General features: G+C 39.3%; 1 protein-coding gene across 1 annotated transcript; it reads left to right on the plus strand.

Moving 5' to 3' along the window:
- The first annotated feature begins 4,750 nt into the window (after nt 1–4,750).
- Ac78C (adenylyl cyclase 78C) lies at nt 4,751–25,855 on the plus strand. The gene is given in 24 exon segments (XM_068285831.1): nt 4,751–5,072; nt 15,244–15,763; nt 15,833–16,229; nt 16,337–16,795; nt 17,266–17,447; nt 17,579–17,780; nt 18,342–18,475; nt 18,535–18,624; nt 18,746–18,907; nt 20,142–20,278; nt 21,717–21,857; nt 21,945–22,158; nt 22,160–22,262; nt 22,323–22,561; nt 22,618–22,713; nt 22,780–22,919; nt 23,109–23,263; nt 23,362–24,173; nt 24,244–24,339; nt 24,470–24,650; nt 24,717–25,120; nt 25,191–25,419; nt 25,496–25,641; nt 25,712–25,855. Coding segments are annotated over 24 exon segments (5,424 nt in total). The 5' UTR covers nt 4,751–5,031.
- The last annotated feature ends 1,226 nt before the right edge of the window (nt 25,856–27,081 follow it).

The raw sequence follows: 27,081 nt of genomic DNA on the forward strand, positions 1-27,081 counted from the left end.
TTGTTCTTACCAAATATAACTTACCATACACCGATGACAGATGGTTGCTTCTTTTTTGGCAAAATCGACTCCAATGTTATAGGATATAGAATCTTCGAGAAGCTACTTTTATTCAACTTGCTTCTTTTTTTAGTTCTGGCTCAAATATGCCAATTCATGATGTTTAATTAATTAAAAGGCCATCTGCAGGAGCCTTCAATGGGCTAAGTAACTACATACCTGCTGATTTTCGTTCACTGGCCACCCGCTTGGCCACTCGCTCTTGGCCATTTTTACACTCTGGCTTGGCCATTAATTTATTTTTAAGAAGCGCATAATTACCCTGACAACAACAGCAGCAAAGGAAAGGGCAATGGCAATGGCAATGGCAAAGGAAAAGGCAACTGCTACAAAGTGCAGCCCGAATTGTTGGGCCATATTACAGCACAGTTAATATCTTTAAATATATATTTGTGGGTGGGTGTGTGTGTGTGTGTGTGTGAGAGAGAGAATTCATTCAGCCGTGCAGAAGGTAAAGCTACAGTTAAAGGATAAGCCTAGCCAAGGCAAACTGCGATTGCACGCTTCGTTCGCTTTTACTGGGCAAAGCCGTGTCTGCGGCTTGTTTGTTTGTTTGTTTGCTCCTTTCATGCAACATAAATCGCCGGCTTAATGTGAAAATATGGCCAACAACAAAAATAACACACATTAACAGAGAGAATAGCAGCAGGCAGCAGAAAAGTGAGCGAGTCCACAGAAACAGCAAGCTGCAATCCTTTTGTGCATGTCCTTGCTGGCCATGGCGGCTGCCAGAAGTAGTTAGCGCGCCTTTGTTTGGTGTCCACATGAATCAAAAACTTAATTATTTTCAGCCGCGCGATGGTGTAAAATATTTTGCTCAAACAAACTGGATAACAACTTTGGGCAACAAAAAAAAGAAAAAAAACAACACTAGTAAACAGCAACAACAAAGTCTGTGTCCTGCATTGCTGACATTTTGACGCAGCTCGCAAAATTTTACAACGCCACAAAAACAGTAGGACAACATCAACAACAACAACAGCAGCACAGCAATCGTAAGCATATTTACAGTCAATTTGTTGTCTCTAGCCTCTCCCCCTCTCCCCCACCCGCCTCACCCAATACCCAACACCCAGCTCAGACTTGGCCCTAAAGGCTTACACATGTATGTGAGTAAAACGGAGCGCGATGGTAGATAAAGGGCAATAGAATGAGCAGCCAAAGGCTACGTGATCCAAGTGTCATAAATTCCTGAATGTATGTATATACATACATACATACGTACATGTGTGTGTGTGTGTGTCTCCGTTTGCGTATAGAATTGAGTATGCGGATATACAAAGGACACACAAAAACGCAGCACGCATTGCAAAAATATTGTTTTTGGTTTCATTTTGTTTTTTTTTGGATTTTAGGCAATGAAGCATACAATAGCACCCTATATAACACACACACACACACACACACACATACATACATACAAATATATGTATGTATGTAGGTATGTATTTTGAATATAGTACCTACCTACATACATATAATATATCATATAACAGCAAAAGCATCTGCTTGTGACAGAACAGAAAAAAAAAATTAGCTGATATAAGAAACGCTCGAAATAAAACTTTCCGTCCAAAAGGTGAACAAAAAAATAAATGCAATTTAAGCGAAATTTCATTTATTATAAATGTGAAAAATTTGAAACTGGCTGTCGTTTTCTTTATACCTGACTTCATAAGGCCTACTTTGTTATACCGAAATATTACATATACATCTTTATTTTGCAATTTGACTTGCTTTTCTGCGAGAGATTGCAAAGTCTGTAACAAGAAGGCCAAGTGTAATAAGTGACCTATATCTATTGGATTAAGGGTGAGTCAGTAATTAGCATTGATTTGCTTAAGAAGAATGAAGTATCTTGGCTATCATTGCCAATTTCCCCTCGCTCTTTTGAAAAGGGTTTACCAATAACTCTTCGAATTTCATAGTATTTTGAATCAAACCAAACTGAAACTCAAGGAGAACAAACTGAAATAGCCACCTCAAATGAAGAGCTACCCTCTCATTTTTCGTCAAACTTTTCCAAGTGTGAAAAAGATGAAGAAAAGGTAACAGGGAAAAGGTACGTAGGGATGGTACGAATACAGATATATCGATTATATTGTTTAACCTTTCGAAAAGGACTTTCGTTTAATAGAATCGTGAATTGATTAATGCCTCAAATAATCGCCTTATGGTATACAACATTCAAAATACATTGCAAAGAAACTTCTATCTTAGTTTTAGCTATAGAGGACATAAAATAGGAGACAGCTAAACTATCAACTGTTCAGGACTGCCTGACTGAAAAGAGGAACATCTTGCATATTTTTTGGTGTTTCTAAATGTCTTTTCTAACATTGGAATGTCCTCAATGTTTGAGCCCTAATCACATTCTACGCTTATATGCCTTATTGCAGCGTATTAGTAACACGTTCATTTCCCTTCTGTTCTCCCAGTCATAACTTTTCAACTTATAAGGATAAATGGGTTGATGTGGCAAACCAGAAGAATCCGGTAACACGTCACACACAAAAAGAGAGAGACAGTAAAAACAAAGAAAGAGAGAGAGAGAGACAGAGAGCGAGAAGCTTCATCCATAAACTTGTTACATTGTCAAACTTTAAAAGGCCATATACACAGGAAATGTTAAATTGCAACCTTTATTTCCCATCCTGCTTCATCACCTGTCCCTTTCGCCATATGCGTCGGCGTCCAAGTTGGCGTCAACGTCAGCGGCATCGTTGACAAGCAACAGGATGCATATAAATCAGCAGAAAAGTGTGTATGTATATGTGTGTATGTATGCATGTATGTATATGCTCTGCATATTAAATCAGCGGCTCAATTTATGCTTGGGTAAAAATTGCTTTAACAAAAAATTATATTGCCTTAACACGTCCACGTCCACATCCGCATCCTTGTATGCGATTACTGTTAAGTGCATCCTGTTAAATGACATTAAATTGAGTTTTATGACTTAATAATGCCGCCGAGAGATGGCCGCCAATGTCGCAATTCCAATTACATATCAGTTCAACGGTTAAACCGACCACACGGCAAAGCTGCAATCGACCAACAAATAAGGCGAACTACAAACAGCATCGCCAAGTGGCCAAGTAGCCGCCGTCGAGCTCTACGCACTGATTGAATTTAACTTGATGTTTCTCTGCCCTATGCTTCCCAGCCTCGCACTAGTCCATACATAGACATATGTAGCTGCTTATGTTGCGGGGGAATGGAAATATTGAAACAGTCCCGGGTGTTGGGTGTTTCAGGGCGGGGGTGAGGTGACACATAAAAAAAGACCGACTGGGCAAACACGACAAATGTTTGTGACTGCTGCTGTCAACATAGTTATTGTTGTTGTTGTTGTTGTTGTTGCTACTCCTACAGCATGTTGAGGCAAAACATTTGACATTTCTAGTGTTTGTTGTGTGTGGGTGTGGGTGTGTGTGTGTGGGGTGATGCGTGTGGGAGTGGGGTTGGAGAAAGGAACTCTAACAAACAACAGACACTCATACTAAGAGCCGCCAATACCGCCGATACCATGTTACCAGTTTGCATTAAATGGCAAAGTAGAAAGCATCCATATATAGATTTTGCCCTCATCTCTTGTTTATACTCATCACACACTATCCTTTGTGAGAGTATACAGTCTTTTAGGCCATCTTTGTAGACCCACTTACTTCTTATCAAATTCCTATCAAATGAGACACATTGTGACTACATCTCAAGTGTAATAAGTTTATTTCACTTTCAGATTTTGATCACATACATTAGTTACTAGCATTTAATATAAAGTCAAGTTTTTATTAATGTTTATCAAGGTTTAACTATGTATATTCGCGTTAGATGGACGATCACTTATTAGGCAGCATATCGATTGTGGAGATGTCAAAATTGTATAAATATTTTGCCGGCTTATAAAAGTTTTGGTTTTTTGTCGGTTTGACTACGATTTCCTATCGTTTTGTTGCGGTTTAAATACCCTGAAAAGTATGCAACAAATAATAAACTAGTTGCTCAATTGAGCTAGATACGATACCAGGAGAAGGTCCTTTGACAACGTTCGCCATTATGATTAATAACTTCTTAAGTCAGTTGAAAAAACATTTTTAGTTCAGTTACTCCGATAGATCATTAAGAATTCGAATTGACAATGGAATCTTGAGAGTTTTATTCTTTTAGTGTGTTCATGGTTTTTTTATGCCACTTCTTGTGCACACTTTTGCACTTGTCGTCATACACACACACACACACACACACACACACACAGACACTTGGATGGGTGTATGTATGTATGTATAACTTTATAGAGCCATTGCCAGCATTTGTTGATGTTGTTTTTGTTATTTTCCCTCCTCACAACTACAGCCATTTCCACTTGAAATCTGTCAACTGCAACTATTTATTAAATTATATATACTGCCATTGTTAAATGTGAATGACTGGCTCACTGCCTGACTGGCTGACTGGCTGGCTGAGTGTGCGAGGATGTGAGACTTTGTCGAGCGTGCCTGTGAAATTTAAGAATTTTTCACAGACTACGTTTTTCACACTAGAGATTGACAGCTTTATTAAGTATACTAAATATGTAAGTGATTTTGTTGCTTATCTGCTTACAGATTTCAAGGGATCTCAATGGGTAGTTACATCAGGATTTGCACCATGCGAGAGATATGCCGCTTACTGCCCCTCTTGGTGCTATATTTGCTCCTCTTGGTGGACGGATTAGGCAAATTGACAACAGCTTAAAACGCTTTCGGCTGACTTAAAGCCCACCAACCATTCCTAGTTCAATACAGCAAGCAAAAGAACACTGTCAACCTCAAGTATTCTCTGCATTTGGCAGTAAAAACTCCTACTTGACGACTCAAAAAAAAAAAAAAAAAAAAAAAAAGAACAAATTACAAAAACCAAGCCAGAGCAAAGGAAAAAATAAAAGCAGTAGAGAAGGAAATTCAAAGTGAAATAAAATAGGACAAGACCATGAATATGGAACTGGAAGATGAGGAGAGGATTTGCCTCAGGTGAGTGTCGACAGTTTTCGATATACATATGTATGTGTGTATGTGTCAGTGTGAGTGTATTACCCATGTTGTTGTTGTTGTTGCCGTTGGCTGGCAATGATTTAACAATTGCATTAGATTGACATTTTTTCTTTCTTGGTCCTTAATTTGGTTTGAGCTTTGGTAAATGCCAGTAAGCGAAAAATTGGATTTCGTTAGCTCTTGGAATATTTACATTTAAAGCACATTTTGATGGAGAGAAATGTGCTTAGACGTTTGTTTATTAAACGATTGCTAAAAACTGAAATTGTGCTGATTTAAGTTGAGCCTTGTCAGTTGTTCAGCACTCAAGGAACCCATGTGCAATGCAGTGGTTTTTCCTGGTCATCGATGAATGTTAAACAAACGAACTTGGGGGAAAATATTTAATAGCTTCTGCAGTTAAATAATTGTTCATTTTATGTCACATCAGCAACAAAAGAGACTCTGAAATAAAGTATAACATATAAAAGGACGCAGATCAACCGAGAAATTGGTGACAAAAAGAGGAAGGGTCTGGATGGACGGGGGTGAGGAAACCGGAGATGTTAATGGTAAGGGTATTGGTATTGGTGGCGACGCCATTTTCTTTTGTTTACAATAATAATCAATTAAATGCCGACGACGCCAATGCAACAACAAACAAAAATGATGTCTAGCAATGTCAAAATGAAAAGCCAAGACAACAAAGGCGACAACAATGGCAACAGCCACATCAGCAGCAACAGCAACAGCAGCAGCAACATCAACAGCAACAACAACAGAAACAAATGTGTGGCAGCTATTCAATGTCAATCTCATATTTCAATTATGTTCTATATAAAAATGGCAACAGACGCCACCAACCAGTAAGCTCAATGGACCTTCACTTAAAGCGATTCTCAAATTGAAATTTAACATGAAATGTGCATGAATTCTCACAATTATTAAAAGTTGAAAGTTTGATTTGGTCTTCTACTTTTTTGAAATCAATTAAATCCCTGACTGCATTGCATGACTCTAAGCAGGGCAGAAGCAAACTTTAATTGACCATAATTTGCTAGCCAACTAGAAAAACTAGACAAACAACTAGACGTAATATTTCACTGCTAATAATATTTCGCTCTTTGATGTAAGGAGATGGTAAATTGCATATACGACGCACAGTGAACTGAACTCGAATGAAAATTTCACTTATTGTTAGATTAAGTTAACAAAAACTCTCTAGATTAGAGTAATTTTCGGCACTCCGACTCCTTACAGGTAATCCACACACAGATTACTGAGAAATATGATGCGTCGAATAGTCGATCAATAAAATAATCTGTTGGAAATTGCTTGAATTGATGCCTTATCCGATCAAGGATCTCTGGACTTGGCCGTTTGAGAATTCGTTCAACTTTTTTGTCGAATCTCCTTTAACTTCAGTGACAATCGATGACATAATGAAATGAAAATGAATTTGAAGATTCTCTGAATTCAGCTGCATCAGGTTACTTACTTCAAGCCACTAGAGTAAACGTTTAGGGATATAGCATACATATATGTATAAGCAGCTTTTTGGCTTTATTGTGGGACACTGTAATGTGCCACTGTCTATTATAGATTGGTTGGGCAGTGACAGCTGTATATGAGAGTTTGAGTGAAAGCATAAAGGATTGCGGCAGGCTCGTGACTTAATCGAGTTATGCAATATTAATTACATAATAGCCCAGCCTTACTTTCAATTTTGTATTTGTATGCGCTTGTAGAAAGGGTATATTCATATATTCGTTAGATATATGCAACGCATTGAAGAACGCTAATCTTAGTAAAGCCATCTAGGCCCTTCCGTCTATTTGGATCAACATAAGATCTTTCTAGACTGTTGATGCTGAAATTGTGATATAAAACATTATTTCTATATACCTCAAGATCTGCTGAATCGAAACGACTATATCATAAACAACAACTTTGCAAGGTCTCATCTAGATTCACTTTGGCACCTATGGATGGGTGAAGATTAACACCACATAATCCTAAGAAAGGGTATACGAATTTCGGCATGACATTCATTTAAGTTTTGTGGTTATTGTTGTTGTTAGTGTGGGTTGAGCAATTATCGAGGCAAAAGGTTTTTTTGTCGTGAAAGCTTTCAAGATAAATTACAAATGGCTTAAGTTAATTTTGCAGTTCCAATTGTTTATGCAATTTGAGAATAAATCTGAAAATTAAAAGGTAGAGAAACAGCTGTGAACACTTTAAACATTTCGAAATTTCTGTGTGTGCTTAATGTTATGCAAATTCCTTTTTCTATGCAAATTTTGATGAAGTAAACAACAAAACGAAACAGTCAAGAGAGAAAGACGACAGCAAGGACTAGAAAGAAAAAATGGACTACGACGCAGAGACACACACACACACACACACAGACAGACTTACGTACATACATACAACGAGGTAAATGGCAAAAGCAGAAGGGAAACATCTATTTGAGTCTACCTCTCTAGCGTTATTTCTCTCTCACAACCTCTTTGCACCGCTTACTCTGACTTTGCACCATAAAAAGTGAATTTTAATAGTAAACAGACGGCGAGAGGCAAGAAGAGCAGGGGCAGGGGCGGTAGCGAACTGACATTTTGCCACATTTAATGGGCAGAGAAACTTTCAAACTGCAGCCCCTCGCAGGCGTATTCGCCCCTCCAAGTATGCAATAGCAAACCTAATTAGCTGGGCGCCATAAACATAAATAGCCATGTTCGGCCAGATTTTATGACCCAGCCAACCAACCCAACCTGCTTTATCATCCTCGTGTACTCCTTGGTAAATGTCAAAATTAACTCAAGTTTGACTTTACCTACTGATATTAGATTTTGTTTTGCTTCTTATTTCACGTTTCGTTTCGTTTCTTTTCCATCTTCCATTTATTTTTCTTGGCTATCAGAAATTTGTGTGTGTCTGTTTTGAACATTTGTCAATTTTAATGGCTTTTGAATGCCCTGGCAAATACTTGTAACTTGATTGCGGCTTTAAAAAGTGGCCACTTATACGGCTTATTGCCTTTTTTATACATTCTGTCTTTCTTTCTTTTGCTCGTTCATTCATTCCATTCACTTTAGTCACTTTTGTGACAGACGACCAGCCAGACCGACCGCCTCCTCGCACTTTCAGTCTAAGATGATGTGTTTACCCAAATCAGAAGCAGCCGTCAAATAAATCGCTTTGATTTGAGCAAACCAAACCAAACCAACCCAAAAAAAAAAAAGGACATCAAAGCAATTCGCCTAGCGCGCGCGGTTGGAGATTCCACGGCTGAGGTCCTTTCGACCTAAGCGCATTTTGTGCATAATAATGCGTAACCAGCACAAAAAAGAAGCAGAACCATGGCTATTTTACAACCACACTACTTTGTGGTCAATTTTTGTTGGCCTTGATTGGGTCGAGTTCTTGAATACATTTTCACTCACCAAACTCTCATCACAAATGAGAGGTTTTAAGGTTTCAATTCATGCATCAACCAATGTTAGCTAGTTCGCTCTCTTTCTAACTATATTCTATCTCAATTACTTACTTTTACTCAATGGTTTGTGTATACCATTGAAACCATTTTGTTAGATTCGAACTTCGATCAAAGTTATGGTCAGCAATACTCCAAACTCGTTAATTTCTTTTCACTTGGGTTTATGTATGAAAATCCTTGTTCGAATTGTAATAAAAGCAGATTCATAGATGACGGGCTAACATAATATTGTTAACATTGAGAATAATCGGGATCCCAGGGAAGAACAGCCTAGGGAGAACTTAATGAAATCCTGGATAAATGGGAATGTAAATTCTCAATCCAAATATATGATTTACAACACAAACAAATTTGATGCCTCTAACTCTAAAAGTTTTAAAGGTCAAATATGTATGTACATTTATTATGGAATTGAAAAAGATAATATACCATTCCACCCTCTTAGTGCATGGTATAAAAACAGTTAAAGTGTTATGCAGACTATTCTTTTATTGTCCCCATCATTATTTGGGTGTATTCTTTATCTACTTCCTTCGTTTTTTGCCGGCCTTCTTTTTTATTGTATCGCTGAGTAATTTTTCTATTTTCTGCTTTGTTGCGTCCTTTCAACTGCACACGGCACAGCAAGCACACCCATGTTGACCAATGCCCAACATTAACCCAAATCCAAAAGATAGAATATATATGTATGTATGTATGTATCTACGTGAAACCACGCACACACACAGACACACAAGTACACACCCATAGACAGGGATAACCTTGTACTCGGAGGCAAGTTAATATTAAGAGTTTTGGTAGACTTGTTTGCCCATTGCCGTCTCTTAAAGTCTTTCGACTTTCAGCCAAATGAAATAGATCAAAATTAATCTACATTAAACATTCGTTCGTTTTTTCATTGTTGTCCTGTTACCAAACCGAATCAATAATTATGATTATTGCCTCTAATAAACATAATTATTATGACTAGATTGGTACATTGAAAATGTATTTTGCTCTTTACCAATTTTATCAATTTGTCTTCCAAAAATCATTTGTACAATATTATGTTTATACTTTGCAAAAACTAAGCATATAGATTCGTAATCAGCTAGCTATAGTTCTGTGGATACTGTAATCATCAGTAGAAAGGTTTGCATCTCGTGGACACCAAGCCATCATTCCATTGATGGTAACAATTGGAAAGACCGACCAAGGCCAAAGGCATGGGCATGGAGTGTTCTCTTAATGATGTTGAAAGGAAAATCTACCAACTCTTGGCTTACGCCAGACATACCCATGTCCCAACAAATATATGTAAAACCCGCTAGGGGTCTATGTGTCCACCTGCTGAACCTAACCCAAGGTAAAACACTCTTTAAAAGGAAGCTTTGTGACAAGTTTTTTGATGGTTTTTGCTAAACATTTCATAAAGCCAACTCCTAAGGTTATGAAATTCATTTGTAGCTAGGACACATTTGTAGCTAGGACACATTTGTAGCTCATGTGAAATAATTTGAATACTTTTTGAGAACTCTTGAACTAAATTTAGAAAAAGCTAGGGCACCTTAATGATTTGGTTTATAGTCCTTTTAATGCCATATTTAATATTTTAGCAGTGACACTGTTAATAGGCCGCACTTAATTGGCCACTCTTAATAATAAATTGCACTGTAGAACTCATGAGTAGTGGTAATTGAGTGATAATATGTAACTAATTGACGGCATATGATTGCAATCATCTTTAAATATTTGCATAGCCATAGAAACTACTTTAACGTTAAACCGACACTTCCCCTGCTCCAAAACGCAGGTTGGCAACCACGCCCACTGAAAACGGCTTAAACGCTTAATAAATAAAATAAGCAGCTTGTTAGACATGGTAGTTGTTGTTGTTGTTTGTAACAGTTGGTTGATTGTAGTTGTAGTTGCTAACGTGTTGATTGGTTGGCCTTGCCATGGGATGGCAAGTCAAGTCAAGGCAAGCTAAGTTGTTGCGAGGGTTTGACAATAATGCATTGAAACGCCCCGTTGTGGCCCCAGGGCTAAGCATAAATATGTCAAGTGTTAATTGCTGCCACTTAACGCAGAGCACAAATTCAAACACAACCACAACAACATCAGAGGCAGACACACACACACGGAGATGAGAGAGGCGTGTAAATATGACTTTAATCTACTTAGCTAAGCAGCTGCCTCCTGCTCCTGCTCCTGTTACTCATCCTAAGAGTGTCATGACTCGAAAGCCGCAGCACAAAAAGCAAACAAACACTAACACACATTCATACAAGCCTCCACATACACACATCCGCACACACACACACACACACACACTTGTTACACACCCAATAATGTGCTTTAACAAGTTTCTTATGGCCATAAATTTAACAAGAAGCCAACAAAAGCTCATAAAAAGGGCTGACTGTCTGGAAGGTGGATTGTTGTGGAATATGACGGGGGAATGGGAATACTACCGCTTTGCTGACTCTTTGGGAAAACTAACTCCAGAGGCTGCCTCCCGTATAGTAGTAGTATAAATAAAAGCTAACATTGCCAGACATGTCTTTGACATTTCATATCTAATCAAGAGCAGAAGAAATACAAAGAAACCGAAAGAGAACGGCATAGAGAACGACATAGAGAACGAGACTCTCGACAGGAAATTTCGTAAAACAAGAAATAGAATAGAAATAAATAAAAAAGAAATTCCATTGCATACAACCAGGCGTCGACCGATGTATACCCTATAGGGTTTTCAACAAAATGAGAAACTACAGACAAGACTCATCAATATTTTGCACTTTCATGTGTAACTTGATGAAGCTTTCTTTTGTCCAGTGAACGCTCCATGTGTCCAATGTTATCCGTTTTTTTACAGAGTATTAAACCAATGTATGAACCGAAGAGGGCACTTTTAACAGGCAATAGGAATAGAAGGATATTGCGGTAGCTCTTATCAAACTTGTTTATCACGAGTAAAACTTATGACTAGTTACTTATGTGTATGTATGTGCATATATATGAAGCAATATATTATGCCACATCCTGTGATGTCCAAGCTAGTTGAAGGACATGTGTTTGATGATTGTCGCCGGGTGTACTGCCCTTTGGAAGCTAGCTACTTGTCATTTGAGACCAAGTGGTTTGTTTTTTTTTTAATAGGTTTATGTTTATTTATAGATGAAGACAAGTAGAAAATGGTTAGAATTTCTAATTTTACCTCGAACCGCTCCTGTTATCATCATCGTCATCCTCAAAGACAGAAGGGCCAGCCGAGCCAGTCAATTACCATATCAGCAACATTGTTTACCGAACAGGCTGACAAACTGATTTCACTTACTGCCGGAGTCCAAACCGGAGCTGGAACAGAGAGAACGCCATTATGATGTCCGCTCAGAGTCAGTAATAATATATATTCATGTACATATGTACATATGTATGTGTACACTTTTTGTCGGTTTGCTTCTTTTTCACATACTTAATTCACTCCATCGCATATTTTTGCGCTCAGTTGTCAAATGCCAGTTCAATGTGAGAGACGCGAAAAAAAACACTCGAACATCCGAAATATACATATGCCAAGCAGGCCGCGGGCGGCAGTGCAAAAGCTGGATTCAAATTCAAACATATACATATGTAGATTATAAATATATATGTGAAATCTCTGGAGAAAATAGTTCTTATCATAGCATCAAAATCAACATCACCATACTCCCACCCACCCCTTATAAATGTGATGACGTTAAGTGACAAGTTTTCTTATTGTATTGGACCCAAACTTTCATGAGTCAACGTTGTTTGGCAAATTTTTGGTTTGTTTCTTTTCCTCTCCATTTGAGAATCCCCTCCGTACGCTATCCTCATTTCGGACAATATTGTATTATCGATTTTTTTATTTTGAATATATTGTTGCGCCATTATCAACATATATTTATATATAAAAGCGATAATTATATTAGGCGTTTATCTCACTGCCTCAAACAACTTCGCGTCGCGATAAACGCACCTCATGCTCACTTCTGCATTGTCGTCGTGTTCTCTATTTATCTTTCGGATTACTCACTCACTGACACCGAGCCGAACTGCGTGTACCCGATGAAATATCCCAAAAACAAAGGCACCAACAAAAACAACAACAACCACAAAAATAATATATAACTAAACCAAACCAAACCAAACCCCAAATCAACAATCGACATCAATCCAACTCCATTTTTAGTCAAAGCAACCAGTTTAGTTCCAGATTTGTGTTGAATTTCATTATACAATGTGCTAATCAGAGTCAGAAAGAAAGAAAAAATAAATAAAACGAAAACGAAAACGAAACGTGAATGTGGGCTGGCATGTGATATACTTGTAGTTAATTGGATTAAAGCTTACAGGTGTGTAAATAAAAACAAATATCAATATATACTTATGTACAAAGATATAGTATGTATGCATGAATAGCAAATTTATAGCCAAAAAAGCGTAATTCTCATGATGATGCTGAATATGTCAAAGATATGGTTGATTGAAATTATACAGACAAGTTCTCAATGGAGCAGTTTTTTTTTTTTTTTTTTTTTGGTTGAAAAAAGGTGTTAAAAGCATCAATTTTACAACTGACAATTTTCAGTAAACTGACAATTGCAATTTACACAAAGATAGAGAATAAAGTTTCAAACTGGAAATTTCCATTGTTTTACGTCTATGGAAAGAGAAAAAATATCCTTTGTAATAATCGTTAACTATCAGTTATAGATATGTTGCTCTTGTTAGTTCATCTTTATTTACTTTCTCTCTTTCTATCTGTGTCCTTCTATTGGGTTTTCCCATCTGAAAAAGCTAATCAAAAACCAAAATGCGAGCTCTTCATATCGCCAAATGATAACTGATAACAGCTATTTAATGTGTTTAAATGCCATCTAGTGATTAGGCACAAACGTCCAGGAAATGCAGTAAAATAATCGACCCAATACACACGCACACGAAGAGACAAAGCTACAAGAGACGAAATTAGTTAGTATGAAACATGTGCATTTCAATAAAATCTTTTGATACATGCATAAATAAAATAAATGATCCATAAATAAAAATACATATTTTTGTTTCCCACAACGAGCATCAAACGATTTGCAACAAAAAAATACAAAATACATAAAAATATTTTTAAATTAAATTAATAATAATATATGTAAATATATGTGAATACATATATGTGTGTACATATGTGTCTGTATAATGTAAATGTTCCATTGCCATATTGACTGCAACTTATTGGCTTTTTTTTTTTGGGTGGCATTATCATGCCATTTTATCTGTTGGATTTAAATTTCGTCTTTTGCTTGGTGAAAAGGTGACAGTGCCCTGAAAAGTATGCTATACACAAGCATTATATCCTGCATATGAATGAGTAGATGCATGTATGCGTGTGTGCGTGTCTTCATATCAGACTGTGAGTGTATTCGTGTGTGTCTAACTGCTAATTTGAATAATGACAACGACATCAACGCGCCATTTTCTAGTTGTTGACTGTCGTCGTCGTCGTTGTCATTGTTGTTGCTGTTGTTGCTGTCGTTGTTGTTGTTGTTGTCGTTGTCGTCGCCATCATAGATGTCGCCATTTTTGCGTTTCCGTTGCGGCAATGGGAATTCGACTTGAAATAAGCTCATAAGAAACATATATGTATGTATGTAGGTCTATCTGTCTGTCTGTCTGTCTGTCTGATGAAGGTATCTGGTCTGGCAGGGCGCGTGCCAACAACAGCAGCAACAACAACAAAATAAACAACAAATTATTCAACAGCTTAGATTGTGCGGCATATGAAATTGAAATGAAAACCTAAATGCTCTTCATTTTCACCAGAGACCTGACAAAATTCCCAAATGTCTAACAACAAATTTTCCTATTTCTATAAATCGAAGAGCAAACACATTTTTTTTCAATTTTTACTTAAAAATAGTTCAAACTTTCTGCTCTATAAGTACTTACATAAAACGAATCTTATTTATTTGTATCTAGTACAAGGATAAAGTTGACATTGCTTATAAAAATGTAATTAAATCTTTTTTCAGCTTTGCTTTTTGTCGTCGTATTATATTTAAATTTACATTCTGGTCTTAAAGTTCAATCATACAAACTAAAACTGTAATGGGTTGAATAAAAACATATATTATTCGATCTAGGAAGTTGTTTTTAAAACAATTAAACAGTAATTTAGTTCAGTTTATTTTGTTCCCTGTTCGTCTAATTCGCTCGAGCGATGTTCGTTTGATTCATTTCATGGGACCTTTAATTAAGATCTTGCTCGAAATTAAAATGCGACAAAATTCATATCAAGTTGAGGATACTTTGTGCTATTACATTTAGAGTAAAGGCCTCAAAGCTGGTAAATTGATTCACGCTTTGGCCAAAAATGTTAACGCTTAGAAACCATTTTCATTTCGGTCTTAGACCCAAAGATGATTGTAAGTTGTTGAAGCCATTTTGTGTATGTGCGTGTGTGTGTGTGTGTGTGAGTGGGTGTGAGTGGGGAGGCCAGAGCAATCAGCTAACGGACCAGACTCGGCGACAACTTCAAAGCGAATATTGAAATTTAAAGCCCATTCCTTAATTTCCTTTTCAAGTTGCTGCTGCTTTGGAGATTCGTTAAGATAAATTTAAAAGACAACCAACAACTTAAACTAGTAATCCAACACAAAAATTTCATTGCAGAACCGAGGAGGAGGAATCGCGCAACATGGATGACGACAAGTTAGTCTCAGATGAGGTGCATCTGCGACAACTGAGTCCAACGCCTTCCTATGCATTGCAACAGCGCAGACAAAGCAACAGTGTGACACATTCCGCGCCACCCGAACTCACACAGCGGTCCAATGTTGAGACAATGCCGATTAAACGGAATGGTAAGGAGGAGAAAGCGGATGTTAAGGATACGGAGGATGAGCCAGAAGAGGGTGTAATACTCCGACGTGCCGTCGACAAGGGCGCCATTGCCTTGGCACAAATCGACGACCTAAGACTAGATGGCGACGACGATGATGACGACGACGAGGACGACGATGTTAATGGCCTGGGGCTAAGCAATCCCGCAGCGCAGACCACAAATGATGAAGAGATTAAGGTGACAACAAAAACAGGAACAGGACAAGGGCCAGGACAAGGACCACAAACAGGACCTGGAAAAACAACAGAATCAATTGTGTTAGCGGCCGGCAAAATGATGAAAGCCGAGGTAAGTTAGATGGTTTCCGGCCCGGTCGGCACTTAGAACTAATTAAAAGCTAAACTAAAACACAAACAGCAGGATGCAACCACAAAGACGCCTATGACGACGACGACGATGACGACGACGACGACGACAATGTCGACGTCGACGATAACATCAACTACAATGCATGCCGGCACTCCATCTCTTCGTCTGGCAACGGATATGTCGAAAATCCCACGACTACCCGGCGATGGGGCCCAAACGGATGACAATGGTGATCTGCCTCCCTCGCTGCGTGCCTCCACCACATCAATTTTATCCAATTTGCGCAAAAAGCAGCATGCCATGCTATCTGGGGTAGGAGTAGGTGGAGGCGTTGCCAAACAGACGCCACTCCGCGTCCAATCCGTACGCATTGTGGAGGCAAAGCGTGCATATGGGCCCAAGCGACGCACTGAAAGCTGCAGCATATTTGGCAATAGCAATTTTGGTAAGTTACCTGGAGCTTGAAACAAGCAGAAAGTAGAGAATAAAATCAATAATTCCCCTCCATGGGGTGTATAACCCATTCCCTTAATTCCTGCCTTAAACATACAGATCACGATATGGAATCCGGTCAGTCCATTTCAATCATCACTGGCAGCCAACCTCAGCGTCCGCTCAATAACGAAACCTATTCGGCCTTCAAGAGTGGCAACGTGGTCAAGGGGATTCTCTGTCCATCGTTAACCAATTCTTTTAAACAGAGCTCCCTGGAGCGTAGCTATCTAACATATACGCATAGGCAACGCCAGAAATCGTTGATTATTGTCAATGTGGTTGATTTCGTATTGAAAATTGTCCTGGCCCTCGTCTGGATCTTGCGTCGTGCTGAAACCGGTCCATGTAACCCATGTGACACCACCGAAGTCAGCGGCATGGCAACGGCCATTACTTGGTCCGTGTGCTGTGGTATTGCCAATATGGCGATATGCTTTCTGGGCTATTGGCGATGCTTTGCCAACAATTATTTACACTGGGCCGCTGTCTGCACTTGGGTCCTCTTCAATATACAAGGTAAGCTTTTTCTATTAGGGTACACTTGATATTTCATATACTCTTCCTAAAAGTTAAATTTTAACATCTCATATTTACTTTATCCAATATATTTGAAAACAAAGATAGCTAAAGCCTAAAAGTATGCAAAATTTTGTAATTTTTAGCAACTCCTTACTTTTTTGTTAACTTTTACATTTAGCTTTGGGTAATCCTTCCTAAACTAATTAATTAGACATTGCAAGTTTATGATACATCCATTTTTCGATTTAATAACACGGTGACTTTTTAGACCAATACATTGACCATTCCACTCGCACATTTACAAAACACACATCTAAACACACACAAACTCACACACACACACACATAAATCATGTGCGTCACATGCTGCAGCCATAAAATTTGAAAATTCTGGCTAATCCTTTTCTGTTTGTGGGCCATCGTGCCATCATAAATGTTTTATTGCCTCTTCCATGTACCGTGTGCAGGATTCGTTGGCCAAGGCGTTGGCTTCGCCGATCGCGAGTACCTGGTATGGTATATTCTGTTTGTGATTTTTGTTCCATATGCCATGTTGCCATTGCCACTGAAATGGTGCGTGGTGGGCGGCACCATCACGGCCAGCTGTCACCTGGCCGTAATTACCATCATCAAATTGCAAAATGGAGAGGTGGGCATTATACAACTCCACACAGTTGGATTGCCAAATTGTTTTCACATTTGCCTTTTCCACTAATCGTTGTTCTTGTGGACCATTGTGTTGGTTCTGTTGTTTGTTGTTTCTTGTTCTTCTTCTTGCAGGCCAGTCAAAATGCGGACTGCGTTTTATTTCAAATCTTTGCCAACTTTATACTGTATACGGCCATCAATGTGGCCGGCATGTATACCAAATATTTGACAGATCGTGGACAACGCTTGGCCTTCATCGAAACCCACAAAGCCATGGAGCACAAAAAGGAATCGGAAAAGGAATTGCAGCGAACACAAAAACTCTTGGATTCAAGTGAGTATTAATACCTAAAAGTCTTTTAGTGTGTTTCTGTGTAATGATTACCTTTGGTACGTTTATAAACTAATCAGGTAAGTTAGTACAGACTAAACAAATTAATTAGTAAGGCAAGAGATTTAGGGAGTCAACTGATTGAGTGAGTAACTGAATTTGTTCACTCATTAAAAAGTGAGCCAGTAACTTGTCCACCAAGTCGTTTAAACGTATTTAACTAACTGTTCTGATGTTAGCTAATATATGTAGATATACTTATCAGTTCAGATTATAAATTTTATAATTATATAGTTTTATTTCACTTGTTGTACCCATCGGGTTAAAGGATTTCAGTAGTCTTATCACTCTCTCTCTCTCTCTTTTTCTCTCTGTGTGCTATCTGGCATTCTGTTTTGACCAAGTTATTGCCAAGAGTCAGGTAGAAATGACCCGGACTCTTGTCGGGTGCTCGTTTAAGGATTTCAGTAGTTTCATGTTGCTTAACAACTACGGACCTGCAGTACTTTGAGTGTTCTTCCTTTGAATATCCTTTACCTATACATTCACTACCTTTACTTGCAGTTCTGCCCAACATTGTGAATAATCAAATACGCAGCGAAATGTACAAGGGCACGGATCCCACTGTGGAAACGCAGTTCAATAAATTGTATGTTTATCCCATGGATAATGTTAGCATACTCTTTGCAGATATTAAGGTAAGCAAAAGTCAACAAACTAACTGGAACTTAAGGTGCATTTGGTTTCCCTTCTTTAGGGCTTCACGGAGTTGGCCAGCAAAACGTCTGCCCAGCAATTGGTAAAAATATTAAATGATCTATTCGCTCGCTTCGATCGCATTGCGGAGGTAACGAAAATTACTTTCTTTTAAATTTACATTTTTGAAATTTATACGTTAAATTCTCTGCATGACGGAAACTTGTTATCCAATCCTTCCCTTCTGACTCTTTGCCTTTCTGATGCCTAAGGACAATCACTGTCTGCGTGTGAAACTGCTGGGCGACTGCTATTATTGTGTCTCACAGTTTGAAAGCGACAACTGGAAGACGCGACCGGATCACGCTGTGTGCAGCGTGGAAACTGGCCTGCACATGATAAAGGCCATTAAGGATGTGCGCTTGCATACGCATGTGAGTGGGACAATAAAAAACGCACTTGGGGGGGGAGGAGGGGTTTTAAGCTCGAGGGTGTAAATGAATACCAAAAGCACAAAGAAAAAGCCCATTGGCATTTCCATTTAAATTTTCAATGCGGGCAGTGCAGAGCGCCATAAGTTAACTTGAAGGTTGCAAATCAATAGATCCTTTAACTGGGGAAAAAACTGATTCTATTCGTCCATTTAATCTTTAAAGGGTGTTCTATTTATTTACAATCAATAGCATTATCTTTGCCCCCTTTATCCTGTTTTAATTGCTTTCTATGACCTAATCCTGCATACAAAATTTACAAGAATTCTTTTTAAATAGTTTAAAAATGGTTTAGCTCTCAGTCAAAATTTCGAATTGATTTATGCATTTTTATTTTCGCAACTGTATATTGTATGTTTTTACCAATCACAATTGAATACCCATCTATAGACCCGGCTTTAAATCCTGCGGGTGATTAAAAGTCGACCATTGTATTGATATGAAATGAGCCTTAAATATTAAAATATTCTATATTTGACTTTGCAAACCTGGAGAGAGTAAAACAGACCAGGACATGTGGACGTGTTCCATGCCAAAGTAACAATTCGAGGACTTAACTCAGACTTAACAACAGTCAGTGACTGTTCACCTCTTTTTCGGCAGAGAGGGGATGGGGAAGTTCGCAAAATTTAATACCGGCAAACATTTTTCAGCTGTCAGCTGTTTTGCATCCATTTTATTTTTATTGCACAAGATTGTTGTGTTCGGGGGTGGAGCCAAAATCAGAGGCGGAGGCCGGTGTGACCCATTGCTACTCTCGGCCACTGCTGGTGGACGTGTTGACAATTCATTTGTATGCAAATCTCAGTAGAGAAAGCCAAAGGCACAACGACAATGAGGACGAAAAGGACGCAAAGAAATGGGGGTCAGCACCGAGGAGTGGTTAAATTCTCATGCGACAAAAAAGTGCCACAGAAATTTAATTGATTTTTTTCCCCCTCCTTTATGTTTTTTTTTCTGAGGAAAGGATGGAGGTTGTTTGCGTTAAGGTTCACCATAATTTTTGGCTGCGTTAATTGCTGCGGCATTTTCGATGCATGCGAAATCCACTGAAAAGGACTGACTGACTGACTGTCTGGCTGTTGGCATTGCAGTAGCAGCTGCCTTGGCCAGTTGTGTGCTTTGCATATTTTGAGGCTGTTCTTTCTGCTCTTCTCATATCATCATTAATTTTCAGGTGGATCTCAATATGCGCATCGGCATCCACAGCGGTTCGGTTATGTGCGGCGTTCTGGGCAATAAGAAATGGCATTTTGACGTTTGGTCTAACGATGTTATCATTGCAAACCACATGGAATCTGGTGGAATACCAGGGTAAGCCAAAACAACCATTCAGTCTCGGTTTTTTCCTCGTATGAAAGTGTGTGGGAATGTGTGCTCCAGTGTGTGTGCCCTAGTGGCTAGTGTGTGTGTTTTGTGGGCGGACATTTCAAATTGGTAGTCAAAGATTTCGTCCACAAACATGTCATATTCATGGGCAATGCGAAATACAAATCATGTCGGTCTTCACTTATGCAAATTTATCTACTTCAATGTCTGATGGTTAACCGAATTTAAAACAGTTGCATGTCCACTGAGGCCACAACTTAAGCCACATTCTAAATAATTAACTCGATATGCACATAAACTTTTACCAAAAATTTTGTTTAAATTATGACTTCAGATTGTTCATTTCATTTGAAGAATACATTGATCTTGGAGATTGAATAAGCTAGAGCCACCAAAATTTAGTAACTGCTATTGTATACACTAATATTTGTTATCGGCATATTAAATATTATATTAAACAAGTTTTGCATAGAAACGGATTCGGCAGCTGGAATAACCAAAGTAAGACTGAGCAAAGACAGGATACGAAACGCGTTTAGTATACATCTTTTGTTGGGGCGATGTCCACAAAACACCATTACTCATTTGTCTCTTCCCAGTTAACAACTATAAGAAACTACCAAGTATAAAAACTAACTGATTAGGTTTGACCGAAATAGAAATCACTTCTTCTGTGTTGTATCCATTAAACTGACTTTTTCACATCTTTAAAGTTATTGAGATTGAGTATTCAGAATGATTTCATTTCATCTTTGGCCCAATTGTTTTTTTTTTTGGCCACAAACCAGAAATTAAGACTATTTTTGCCTTCAAAAAACAAGTCCAAGGGAAAAACTTTTTGCACAAAATCTTAGACTAGCTAGGGATTTTAATTGGCCAATTTTGTTCATGCCCAAAACAGTAACAACAACAACAATTATAACAAAAGTAACAACAATTGCTTAGTAATTTTGCCAGCTTGGCGTGTTCTTGTTGCACACAAGAGGGGAAAATTCAAATATAATAGAAACCAAAAACCACCAGCAATGGCTAAGGGGGCGAAAGGATGGTGGAGTGGAGGGGGGGGTGAGAACCTCAGAGAGAAAATGGAAAAGCTCAATTTAATGTAAACTGCTTTGATGTAATTGTGGCCCAGGCCAGAACAGAATCTCTAGCCAACTGCAGAGGCCAAATCGAAGTTGGAGTGAAAGTAGTTGTGTCGATGGTTTATACCCAGACACTAGACCCCAGACCCAATTATGAAAGGCACACAGACAAATACAACGCTCAGATGCACACACACACACACACACTCATAGAACTGAAAAATAAAGGCGTGGGCGGCACAATCGTAGCAAACGTATGCAAATATTTGAATTTAATTTTCACCAACTACATTTTGTACACCCCATTACCACCCACTCACCCCTTATCCCATCAATAGTCGCGTTCACATCTCGGAAGCAACTCTTAAGTGTCTCAACGATGCCTACGAGGTGGAGCCCGGCAATGGCGGCAGTCGGGACAATCATCTCAAAATGCTGAACGTTAAAACTTACCTCATCAAACGCACCGAACCATTGAGGTAAGATTAGAGTGCCAAATAGGCAATGGAGCAATGGCATTTAACAATTGTATCCAACCCTCCAACCTCTCCTCCCTCGCGGTCCAGGCCAAAACGACGTTTCGGCACCAGGAGCAGTGCCCATCTGGCTGGTAGTGGCTCTGCGTCGGCATCTGCTACACCAGCATTGCCCAAATCAATCTCGGCCAGCGGTAGTGGCAGCATTGGAGGCGCCACCACAGTATGCGGTGGCATGGGGGCTGGTGGCGATGGCGTTAGCATTGATGGTCGCAGTCTAGAGTATGCTGCCAGCATAGCTGTGCCCCCCGCAACAGCCAGCGCAGCTATTGCAACAGCAGCAGAAAAAGAATATCTCATTGAACTCCCTGCCCAATGTGGTCGAAGGGGTGGCCATGGATAATAATCGTCGCTTAAAGAATGGAGCAGCATTGGGCGTTGCATTGGCCAATGCGAGTGCAGGCACAGGTGTGGGCTCAGGTGCTAGTGCTAGTCCAGGAGCTGCTGGTACTGCTTCTGGAGCACCAACAGCTGGCCTATCCACTGTTTCCTCTCCAACGGCCATGATGTCAGCGCCCCTTGAGCAACAGTTGAGGCCAAGGAATGGCGCCAGTGTTCAGAATCTAGCGGAGGCCATCGATGCCAAGGGTTTAATCATTGAAGATGAGTCCACCACAGACTGGATACCAGAAATACCCTTTAAAAATGTAAGTAAGTCGATCCTGAGTGAGTGCAGCTATAACTATATGACCTCCTACCGTAGTTAAATAATCCCGAAGAAGGTTTAAATCGTACCGACTCCATACTAGTCGATCCCAAACAAGATCATCGCGTCTCGGTAACCGTTTTGGACGAGGAGGTAAGACTGCACATGCAACTTAATGTAGTTTGAATTAAAAATGTATTGTTGATACTTTACGTGCAGATTGATGAGTTCATCGAACAAAACATTCAAATCAATTCGAATAAGGAAATTCGCCGCGAGTATTTGAATCCTTGGACATTGAAATTTAAGGACAAAGGCCAAGAGCAGAAATTCTGTCAGCTGCGTGAGGATATGTTCCGGTACGTATGTGAAATTGGGTGCAAATGTTAATGGAAGGCAAAACAAACAGCCCAAGGAAGACTTTTTGGCTGCCTCGCGACTCCTCATTTTCGTTTCGGATGGGGCAGAAGAGGACTCCGCCCATCCTCCGGGTGGTCTGTTAATTAATGAACTGTTGCTAATTGATTTTTGCCTTCTCTGAAACATAGCTCCAACATGCTGTGTGTGTTTGTCATTTGGATATTTATGGTCCTCTGCCAAGTCATCATCATACCGCGGTGTACGCGGCTCATCATTTGTCTAGCTGTTGGCACTGTCGTCCTTACATTCTGTTGCGTTCTGGTGATGGCCGAGGAGTTTCCAGGTGATTACCACTTATTGATTTCCCTGTCAGACTTCCCATTTTGTGTCCGTGTGTGTGTGTGCGTGTGTCTAAAGAAATATCTTTGTGCTTTTCTTTAGGTCTGCCACGATGTTTGAAAATTAATTCCGCCAAATTGGTCCATCAGCGACAACGTCGCACGCTCTTCATTTGTGGCGTCATCATATCCATGTGCATGCTAAGTGCCATTGGCCTGGTTTTGTGCCCCTCATCCACCTATAGTGGTACCATCGATGAGCAGGCTCGTCTGTATAGTGGGTCTCTCTATACGAATGGTTCCAGCTTATCAACGGCGGCCGCGGATAAGGAGTACAAACTAAATGTTTATCTATCGGCAACGATTCACCACAACATCACCATAAGCACACCGACAAGCGGAGGTGCCACATCGGCGGCATCAATCGTGGATGCCTTGCTCAGTGAGAATATAACGAGTGCCCCCACCGATGAGTTGGTTCGCTCAACTCTGGCCAATGCCTTGAATTTGAATCTGTCGTCACCATTGGAACACTTTGAGCAATCGCATCGACCCTATACACTAACCAAAAATGGACACATAGTGTCCCTAAACAATACAACCTTTAGTTATGAGGATAATTTTGGCATGCGCCAGGCCCAGGATGTATGCGCCCATCCCGAGTACATTGTCTTCACATGGGTACTCTGCCTCGTCTCGCTGGCCACGGCCCTGAAGTTGTATTACCTGGTCAAGGCTGTTATGGCCTTGGGAATGGTGGGATTCTATACCGCGTTAATTCTGCTCAAATTCAATACCGAGGAAAGCTTCAGTCTCGTCAATTTGGGACGATTGGGAATGCCCTTGGGTGTCCAAATGTTGATATTGCTTATATCATTTTTGGTTATGGTCTGCTATCATGCCAGATTAGTAGAGGTAACTTGCCAACCTATATACATATAGAAATATACATATATGCATATATGTTAAACTCTCTCTTTTCCAGGTTACCTCACGTCTCGACTTTATTTGGAAAGAGCAAGCAGAGCGTGAACTGACCAACATGAAATCCAATCGTGCGCTTAATGACACATTAATTAAGGTACACACATTCCTTCCAATTCGACCATTTGCACTCCTTCCACTCCCGCCTCCCACCTCCATTTCCACCTCGTTTGTGGTACATTGTCTTCATTCTTCGTTTGGCTCATTAATTAAATGTTCGATTTCAGAATATTCTGCCTGACCATGTAGCTGCCTATTACCTTTCCGATGAGCACACTGACGAACTTTACTCCAAGATGCATAATCTCTGCGGTGTTATGTTTGCCTCCATACCCAATTTCCAGGACTTTTATTCAGAGGACATTGACAATGGCAAGGCCTGCATACGTATCCTAAATGAGATTATCTGTGAGTTGATTGATTAAATGCTTTCTCCATGTATTCCGACCAATTTCGATTCTCTCGCACTCTTAGGTGACTTTGATGAATTGCTGGAGGAGCCGCGTTTTGCTTCAGTGGAGAAAATCAAAACTGTGGGTGCCACTTATATGGCTGCAGCCGGCTTGAATCACGAACATTTGCGGGCACGTGGCGAAACCTCCGAGGACTCCGTCTGCGATCTGGTGGAATTCGCTTTTGCCATGAAGCAAAAACTTGAGGAGATCAATGGCGATGCCTTCAACAATTTTCAATTGCGTGTAGGCATTTGCAGTGGGCCCTTGGTAAGTGGAGTGATTGGAGCCAGGAAGCCAGTCTACGACATATGGGGAAATACGGTGAATGTGGCCTCACGCATGGACTCAACTGGAGAGAATTGGCGAGTCCAAGTGCCGGCCAATACAGCGGAACTTCTTTGTTCCCGAGGATACACCTGTGTGGTAGATATAGACGATTACTTTCATGCCTTGGCAGTTTTTTCAAAACGAGTTTCTTTCGTTGCCCTTGCAGAAACGCGGTGAGATCAATGTCAAAGGCAAGGGCATGATGACTACATTTTATGTACACCCCAAGGGCATAACCGAGAGCCAGTTGATCTCACCTGTACGCTTGCCAGCTGGCATTCCATTGGCTCAAACACCAAATCTTCAACGGCAGACTTCGCATCATGGTTCCTTTAGTGCTGTGGTATTTGGAATGCTACAGGCTAGCAAGCGGAGCACGGCTATAGCTGGAACACGTAAGGAAGCCCCCACCTTTGCCCACTCTCAGAGAACAAAGTTGCATAGATTGGATTTCCTTTTTTTTTTTTTTAGCCACGGGCACTCCTTCGCCGCAAATACGACGTGGTCATCGGGGTAGCACTTTCAGTTCAGTGCGGCTGTCACAGAAATCGACCACAGTTAATCCCGTACGGCGGAATACAACCCGTGTCCGTGGTCGTTCGTACCGCCAAAAGAAGGTGCGTTCATCTTTCAGGCAATCCCCGAATTTGGAATTGATTTATGGAAATGCATTTGATTTTATTACAGAGTTCCTCCAACAACTCGATAGTGACCCAGGCAAGCTCCACCTACATGCCATCGTTTCGACGGATCGATCAAATCGAGACCACCATATCAAAGAGTCACAACGATGCTTTATAGCCTACAACGCAGCGAAGTCATTGGGTCTAAGTAATCGACATCTCTCGCATATAGAGAATTTATTTTTAGAACGATTTTATGCAAAATCAAAATTGATTATTTAAAAAGCAGAGAAGAAAGAACAGATTGCAGTTGTATCTATATATCTAGAATTATAATATGACTTAGACTTTTTTTTTTTTTTTTTTGGTTGTTTCCCTTAATTACCTTTGGTAATCGGCATTAATGCTACTTAGTAGATTTGGAACTTACGATTAGTAGAATCAATTTAGATATAATAATAATTCGTATTATACCATCTCAGCACAATTCTAGTCGTTACTTTTAGATGGATTAGTTGATAAGCAAGATATGTATGTACATGTATTTGTATGTTGAATGTTAAATGTTATAAGAGATCCAAATTACATGCATAACACATTATTGCCAAACAATGACCACATCCAAAATGGAATCCAAGACCACAAATATCCACATGCATATACAATTTGTATAACCAAACCAAAAATATTTAATTCAATTTGAATTCGAGACAATTTAAAAACCATATATGTATAGGTTCATATAAATCTAGCAATTCTCAATCAAATTGCTGTACAAATCTTTTAACAGATCTATATTTTTTTTTTGTATACCATACACTCAAAAAGTAGAATGCTATATATAAGTCCGCCAAATGTGAATAAAAGACAGATCAAACCTTCAAAACAATAGAAATACATTAGGGACGGTTAATTTGTAGGAAGAAATTCAATCGGATTCTACGAATTCTAAGAAACTTTCACTATCAAACACGATATCTTAAATTTACATCGAGTCCCCGCTGCAAAGGATAAAGAAATACATTTTCTAATCACTTTTGGATCAAATCTCATTAATTTTTTTCATAACAAATTTTATAAGTACTTTAAACCTTCCGAAAGACTGCACAATTTGTTTGGATTCCGGTTGTCCACATTTCTTAAACCCGGAGATTTTGGAGGTTATGCAAACTAAAAAAATGTTTGCTACTCGCAATATTTGAAGGAGTGAGCGAGACAGTCTCTGTTTTCTAGAATTTATAAATAATTTAACCATCTTGGGATTGAAATAGTTACATATTTCACTGAGTGCATGGTATATCAAAGTCGGCTGCTGACTTTATTTTGTTTTTGTTTATTTATATAGTAAAATATCGAAGAAAAACAACCCACATGTAAAATATTTTATTCGTCTCGATGTCTAAAAAAAACCTTTAAGATAAGCACAACCAAAAA

Source organism: Drosophila tropicalis, unplaced genomic scaffold (genome assembly GCF_018151085.1).
Source record: "Drosophila tropicalis isolate 14030-0801.00 unplaced genomic scaffold, ASM1815108v1 contig_443, whole genome shotgun sequence".
NCBI lineage: Eukaryota > Metazoa > Arthropoda > Insecta > Diptera > Drosophilidae > Drosophila > Drosophila tropicalis.